The sequence below is a fragment of the Muntiacus reevesi genome, chromosome 2 (genome assembly GCF_963930625.1).
Source record: "Muntiacus reevesi chromosome 2, mMunRee1.1, whole genome shotgun sequence".
Taxonomy (NCBI): domain Eukaryota; kingdom Metazoa; phylum Chordata; class Mammalia; order Artiodactyla; family Cervidae; genus Muntiacus; species Muntiacus reevesi.
In genome coordinates this window covers 147175283-147183409 of record NC_089250.1, presented here as the reverse complement: position 1 = coordinate 147183409, position 8127 = coordinate 147175283, and the positions used below count along the sequence as shown (strand labels likewise).

General features: G+C 38.3%; 1 protein-coding gene across 5 annotated transcripts; it reads right to left on the bottom strand.

Moving 5' to 3' along the window:
* Positions 1 to 3822: 3822 nt before the first annotated feature.
* On the bottom strand, positions 3823 to 7807 carry SFR1 (SWI5 dependent homologous recombination repair protein 1). 5 transcript variants are annotated; one of them, XM_065920107.1, is made up of 5 exons: positions 7599 to 7666; positions 6672 to 6719; positions 6433 to 6548; positions 5465 to 5875; positions 3823 to 4489 (listed from the first exon to the last, which is right to left on the bottom strand). In XM_065920107.1, exons 2-5 carry the CDS (start codon positions 6679 to 6681, stop codon positions 4298 to 4300), a joined length of 729 nt encoding a protein of 242 aa, XP_065776179.1. In that variant the 5' UTR covers positions 6682 to 6719; positions 7599 to 7666; the 3' UTR covers positions 3823 to 4297. The 5 variants fall into 5 exon arrangements, with proteins under 5 accessions (XP_065776179.1, XP_065776178.1, XP_065776182.1 ...); XM_065920106.1 differs by lacking the exons at positions 6672 to 6719; positions 7599 to 7666 and adding an exon at positions 7713 to 7807; XM_065920110.1 differs by lacking the exon at positions 6672 to 6719 and having other exon boundaries at positions 7599 to 7729.
* Between the last annotated feature and the right edge of the window lie 320 nt (positions 7808 to 8127).

The window sequence follows — 8127 nt, the reverse complement described above, 5'->3', positions numbered from 1 at the left end:
AATGTTTGTCCTGCATGAATAAATGTCTAAAATAACATGAATTATTCTTATTCAAGAATGAATAAGATTTTATCTCAGAATATATTTATGATCTATTTTATTGTCTTAATTTAATCAAAAATATTTTCACAGTAGTAGTATAGACAGTCTTAAAGACAAAAAATTGTTCTTAGCCACTACTGTCATTTCTAATTTTATAAAATTACTAGAAACATTATGAGATTATGATTTTTATCTTTTATATTTTTCTGTATTTCCCATTTTCTTCAGTAAGCATTTCTCTATAATTGGAAAAAAATTCATAGAATGTTAAAGATTATTCCCTCTGCTGTCAGTGTGAACAAAATGGTTTACTTTTACCAAGCCCTAAATCATTTGTAAATTACAACATATTTTCTATGTAAGCATTCTACATAAACATGACATAATCATCTTTATCTCACATTTATTACAACAGAACTTTTGTGTCCCACCCAGCAGAGCTTAGTAAACAGAAAAAACATGTTTTCTCATTTTGTGATATTGTGATTTATAATAAGCAATATATATTTGGTCTTCAACCCCATTCCTGGCACAGAGATCCTAAACACTTGGAATTTCCTAAGTGATGAGAGAGGTACAGGTATCTTGTTAATGAGCTGACTTTTGGACTGCATGTAAGGAAGGGGGCTGGTTGCCTGAACCAACGCTGTGTCCCAACCTCCAATCCACCTATCCACCCTCCCCACACTTCCACCCTCACCCCTACCTCCAGGGAAGGTAAAGGAACTGGAAGTTGAACTGATCACCAGTGATTCAATCGATCATGCCTATGTAATGAGGTCTCCGTAAAATCCCACAAGGATAGGGTTTGGAGAGAGTGCTGAGAGCAAGTAAGCTCTGAGTCTTTCCCCATGCCTTGCCTTATGTATTTCTTCCATCTGGAGGTTCCTGAGTCAGATCCTTTTATATGGTAATTTGGTAAATAAAATGTTTCTCTGAGTTTTGTGAGCCATTCTAGCAAAAAAATTGAACCCAAGGAAGGAGAGTCTTGGGAGAAGCAGAGTTGACAATCTGGGCTTTCAGTTGACATCTAAAGTGGAGGGCAGTCTCATGGGACTGAGACCTTAACTTGTGGAATCTGATGCTATCTCCAGATAGATGTGTCAGAATTGAGTTGAATTTTATTATAGGACATCCACATGGTGTTTGAGAATTGTTTGGTGTGGAGAAACACAGCCACAAGTGAAGGAATTTGGTGATAAGAATTCTTACATTTCCATGAAATAGTTTATCACTTTATTCATGTAGATAATAATAAGATTAACTGTTCAGAAAACTGCTCTGCCTTTCCATAGCCTATGGACTGACTGCATTCCAACATGATAATCAGCGGAATCATTGACCACAATCTCCAAATGGTATCAATGTCTCGTTGTTCTGCAATTCGTGAATTGTTAAGTTTAATCTGCAATACCATATCCAGTGTACACTGGTGTAGGTAAAGCCAAGAGAACAATTATAAAATACTATATTTAGAAAAAAAAATTTTTAGAAGTTTTAAAAACTTCTATTTAAAAACTGCCAGGATAGTACCATAACTGATCACCTGTTCAGTGATCACCTGTTCAATGGGAATAGTAAGAAAAATAAGAGTCAGCATCATTTTGACAACTCCCCTTCTTAGACCTAGAATGAGTCATAGTCAGTTTGGCTGATTAATTATGGTAGTGTCCATCAGTAACGTTTCCATGTCACCTAAATTAACTGTTGGAGCCTCCATTTGCTACTAGTCAAGGCCACAAATATCACTGGACAGTGCTCTGTGGATTCCTGGGTCTTAAACAACCTGTGTGGTTTCTGTTTCTTAATGTCCACCCTGAGTGATCTTGCAATGCTCCTTGCTTAAATGCCTCATCTTTGAGGCATAGATAGAATGGAAATTAGCAAGAGTCTCTTGCCCCCAAGATGAGTTCTAGTAGCATAGCAGCACTTTCAACAGGAGGCATCTTCTGGTTTGAGGGTGTCGGTAGATGCTTTGGAAAGGCACATGGGTCATGCAACCCAGTACTCTGATTCTTCTCAGCTTCTGCTGAACTAACAGCAGTTATATTCATATTTTTATAGTCCTTTAAAATATTATCTTTTATCAAGTAGTAATATAATTAACTGGGTCAAACATAACATGGTTTTGAGGATAGGACAAGAGTATGAGCTCTGTTGCTGGGTTGCTTGGGATAAATAACCACTTGATCTTAAAATTTCCTCGTCTTTAAAACTGGAGTGTTGGTAATTATAATACACAAATAAGTTAACATATTTTTAGAAACTGGTCAAAGCAAGTGCTAAGTGTTAGCTTTCATCGTAATGAATAAAAATAGTTCTTATTCACTAGTTCTTTAAAAATATATATCCTATTAAATGGAGGTGAAATGTAACAAATTTTTTAAAAGGGGACTGCTTCAAGGGCCATGAGCCCCATCCACACTCTATGATCTCCCTCCGCTTGTAGAAATGCCCACTGAGCTACTGGAGCCCTCAGCCAATATCTTAGAAATCCCCGACTGTACCCCCACCTCCTCCCCAATTCTCCCAAGCCAGAGTCTCACTGATGCTGTACTTCTTCCAAGTGGACATCTGAGGGTGACTCCAGATGTGCTAATCAGCAGTGGGGCAGCTGCCGTCAAATGCCAGCACCATCACCAGGGAAGCCACTTCCCCAGTCCCATTTAGGACCTCAGGCTGAGCAGTAAGAAACAGTGGAGGCTGGTCAACATAGCTTCCCAGGGAGGCCCATCTGGGAATACTAGAGCCAGGGAAGGCCCATGTGAGGACTGGGCCAGTCCTCTTGGATTCACAGAAGCCAGTGACAATGGCAATGTCTAGAAGATAGAACTGGGGTGGGGTGAGAAGGGCAAGTTACTGGCACATGGGCACCAACAGTAGGATGCATACAAGAGCAGAGTCCTGATATGCCAACATTAAGTTTATTGGCTCATAGCACTTGGGAGTGAAGGGGTAAGCTTAGGGTAATAGCCATTTACCAAGTAGTAGGGAAGTACTTTTTAAGATTTTTTTTTTTTTTTGATGGCAGAGGGGAACTAAAACAAAAAAACCCAAGCAAAGCTGTGTTAGCCCTTAAAACGACCCAAGAACAGAAATCCCAGAAAATCCTCAGGAAGATTGGAACCCAGAACCAAGAAACCACTGACTCACAAAGTTCTCTCTCTGCCTTTCTCTGTAAGGGCACACTTAAACACACAAGCTTTTCTGCTTCCAGGTTCACATACAACCGCTCCAGTCACAAAAAGAGACGGGCTTTCTTTTCTTGAGTTTAGTTCCAAATTCTCAAGGACTGGGACAGATTGGGTCAGGGTCATATGTCTGTCTATGGCCAGGATAACAGATTAGGTACCACCCCCAGTGAAGGTGGGTTTCTGGCTGAGTCACTGTTAATGGAGTGAAAGTCACTCAGTAGTGCCTGACTCTTTGCGACCCCATGGACTATACAGTCCCTGAAATTCTCTTGGCCAGATTATTGGAGTAGGTAGCCATTCCCTTCTCCAGGGGATCTTCCCAACCCAGGAATGGAACCCAGGTCTCCAGCATTGCAGGCAGATTCTTTACCAGCTGAGCCACCAGGAAAGCCTATTAATGGAATAAATATGCTAACTTTAACCTTTTTCACAGATATGATTGGAAAGGCAGATGAATGTAAAAGACGCTGTATGCCATGCCTTGAAGTGAGGAATGAGCAAATGTGGTTTTATAAAAAATAGATGATCATTTCACTAAATGAGATAAGGAATGCAAGTAACAAATTTGAAGAGACAGAAACTAGTATAATTTTGAACATGAGTTTAAATACCTGCTATACCATCCAGATAAACATGTGGTAAATGTATGAAAACAAGGCAGAGGCATAAACTTAGGGGAGGCAAGCATTTTTAGACAAGTTTACGTTTAGACATTGACTAGATGGACTAGTGAACATTTAAAATAAAACATTTTCCCACAATAAATAAAATAATGTATTAAAACTCACTTCCACAATTCTCAAAATTATTTAACATGATTTAATTTAAAAATCTGTTTTCACCTTTAACTGGTAAGTTTTCTTTGGGAAATTTATTCAAAACACTAAATTTTCATTTTTGAACCTTGTTTATATTTATATAACAGAGGCCCTAAATTGATCCAGGTTCACCAGGATACCTTTCTTCAAGCCCTAATGGTTTATATCTTCCCTTTAAAATGTATAAATATCTTTTAATTAAGTTGTCATTCACAAAGATATTCTGGAGAAAAAAATTATGAATTAAACACCTATAAATTCTTCTTCATTTCTGTTATAGTGTAGCAATTTATCATCTAACCCATAATGGTCTATCAGCTGAGTAAGGCTTAGTTTCTTGTTCTCCTCAGACATAGCTGACTGCAACTCATAAAGCAACTGCTGGCTACAACTTCTCCACTTCTCTATTAACAACTGTAACTGAGACAGGTCATTCTGAAACAGAAAAAAAAAAAAAAGGGCATGAATGTATGTCATCCTATTTTAACTTAATGAAAGTTGTTAAATCAGTCAATGAGTAGTAGGTTTAAAGGGTAACACATTTGGATATGAATGGGACTTCTACCCAGGAAAAAAGAAAAATGGTTTTAAGTAAAACCTTACCCTCAGAGAAAAAAATTCAAATCATTAAATAAGGCAAAACTATGTAAAGAAGCAACAATATAGGTTAAAAAAATCTACTTTTTCTACTACAGCTATACTTTTAAAATTATATTCAAATTAATATTTTTTACTGTCACAATCTCATAAAACTCAAGTAGTTGTATTTAAAGAAATCCTAAAAATTCAAAACAGCAAATAAGATATAGCATTCCATCATTGATTACACACTGGAAAACAGCAATTACAATATACATGAATAATCCAGATAAATAAGGGTCATCTTCCAAGTGCCCCAATTCTATTCACTTCAACCTATCTGGGTTGAAATCTAAAATTTATTATATTTTTGTTGTTTTCTTAAAAGAAAATGCTTGAAACATTTTAATAATTTGTTGGTAATAATTTAATAACACAAAATCATTACTAAAAATACTTTTTATTGTACTCTGTGGCCCATTTTTAGCCTTTTTCTCTTCACTGTGACTGTTGCTTCTGTTCTTATTGCGATTTGCAGCTAACATTTGAAACTTCTAATACTGCTGTGGGATGGAAACTAGAGAGAAAAGCTTCAACTGCATATTAAATGTGGGCGGGGGCTTTCAAAAATGTATATCTGGTGTTTAGAGGACTCTTCTCTAAATCTATGACTTATATTTGAGTTGAAGTTGTTGGAAGCCAGGTCTCTTGGTAATTGGCTTATTTCTCAGTATTGTAAAATAAACTTATATTTTCTTTTTGAAATTCTTTCCTACCATTTATCTAAAAACAAAAAAAATTATTAGGCAATGGTTCTGAAATTCTTCTCACCTTTGATCTATACATTTTGACTAGCTTCAGCCTCCGAAGAAGGTCTTCTTTCTCTTGAATCTGCTTCATCAATTTTGCTTTTTCTTTGTTTAGTTCATGTTTGGCAAGATTCTCATTCATAAAGTCATTTTGGAGATCACTGCATGACTCAGTATCAAGTGATTTAGATTCACAAACATTGACATTCTTAAAGGTATCTTTGAAATATGTACTTTCTTCAAATTCACTATTTGTATGTTTAAAACTTTCGTGAAATTCCAAACAGCTTTCTTCTGTTGAAGGTGTTGATTTCTCTGAAAAAGTCTGATCATTTTCTTCACTCTCTACTTTAAGTCGTTTTACCACACTGTAACAGGAATTAAATGAAGATCTGGTTTTCCTTAATCGTTCTCTAAGGGTTGCACTCATAGGCTGAAAAAGGCATCAAACATTAATAATGTTAATCAAGAAAAACATTCTTGATATAAATAAATCTACTGGGAATCAAGACTACATTTCTGTGGCAGACACCACTAGATGGCTTTCTGTCTCCATATATCTAAAGTAACCACCACAAAATATTTTTCAATTTCTGGAAGCTTCATTAAGTTTTTTTCTCTTTTTATTTTAGCAAAGCCAGCATCCTTCTAAAATAGTGTTGAAAACACTTATCTCAGTAATCACAAACATTTGTTCAGCAATTTGTCCAAGCCTGATATGGTAAGGTGCTCAGTTACAAAGACCTTCATGACATCAAACTTTTTGGAATGCTGTAATAACCTGAACTGAAAATAAATGAAAATAATTGAGTCAGGATGAAAATCTAAGGGGAAGGTCCAATACATTTTCTAAAAGGAAACACCTAAAATAATAAAAATTTTACTTATTAACCTACACATTGTTAATTAACAATATTCAGTAGACTTAAAACCACCATTACTGCAATACTTAGAAATATACATCCAGTGAAAGAACAAAGATTTTCATACTTGTTTTCTTGAACTACTTGAATGCGGAGATGGTGGACTGGCACCAGCTTGTGGAGTGCTAGGTAATATCAAAGCCGAGTTTGATGGACTTTCCATCTTGAAATCTTGCTTTACTTCTAAAAAACAAAAAATAATCACAAAACAGAAATCAAATTTGCCCACACTTCTATATATTCAATTTTAAACAAATTATTTTTATCGTATATCACAAGCCAGTCAACTTCCTTCTTTAACTTAGCTGTGATTCATTCTTGCTTTTTTGTGTGTGCAATTTTCTGTTTACTTCCCTAAGTAATAAAAAAAAAAAAATGTTGGTCATTATGGTGACTACTAGTTTTTTCATGACAAGTTAACCAGCTAGCATCTCATATAAAGAACTCTCCATTTGTTTTTACTGACTGATAAAATAATGATAAAAGTCTCAAAACCTGCCATATTGGGGGCGGGGAGGAGAGTAACAAGAATTCTTTAATCTCATTACGCCAGTTTCACAATGAAGGAAAATGTAATTGAAATCTTCTAGTGCTTTAAGTGAAAGTCGCTCAGTCGTGTCCGACTCTTTGCGACCCCATGGACTATATAGTCCATGGCATTCTCCAGACCAGAATACTGAACTGGGTAGGGTCCCTTCTCCAGGGGCTCTTCGAAACCCAGGGATGGAACCCAGGTCTCCCGCATTGCAGGCGGATTCTTTACCAGCTGAGCCACAAGGAAAGCCCAATATTTTCTTTAAATTTTTTAAAAAATATTTATAACTTCTTTCAAGTGCTTGTCGGTTAGTTTTAAAAAAGAGTCGGACACGATCGAGCAACTGAACTGAACTATGCCTTTATCTACTGACTACTCTTCCTCTTGATTATGGATCACATTCTCCTATTTCCCACTATTATCCCACTTAAATAAACATAATCAGACCTGTTACACTACCCCAAATCCTAGAAGCTGTGTGCCTAAAACGACCCCCGGGGATGAGGAATAAAGAGCACAAACACAGGTAAATTTACTCGTCTGCATCGTTTTCAATTAAACAGCGAAGAGACCCTGAAAATGAGAGACTGAAGTTTCTCGAAGGCCATCAACTTTACAGGGTAAAATACCAGAGAGGAGTCCTCCCTCCCCTCCCGCCACTACAGAAGGCCCACACGAGCCCTCGAGACACCCAAAACCTGAGGTGGAGCTGAGAGGTGCCTTGACTGCGGAAAGGGAGCATTATTCAACTCCCCTTCCGATCCCCGAAGAAGTTCAGCTGTCAGACACCCACTCCACACCCCACACGGTACCTCCCTCAGCCATCCCCAGACAGCGCAGAGAACGCGCTAGCCGCGGCGGCGTCGCAGAGGCCGGGCCGCGCTGGAGGAGGAAGATACGCGCGATTGGTCAGATTAATTGGCACACAGCTCCTCTCCGCCCAGCGCCCGGAGAGGCGGGACTGCGCGCGCGCAGCCTCGAGACTCCGCAAGGGGGCGGGACGAAACGGAGGGGCCGAGACGCGTGATTGGCCGAGTTGACCGAAACGCGCGGCTCTGCTCCGCCCAGCGCCCGAGAGTTGCGGGACTGCGCGCGCGGCCACTTGCTGGGGAGAGCTTTAAAACAACTAACGGTTCCCAGGAGGGGCGCGCTTTTCTTCGCGGCTTCTTCTCGCTCTTCTTTTTTTATACCGCCTTCCTTTCCTGCCTCCTGGTTTTTGTGTTTCTA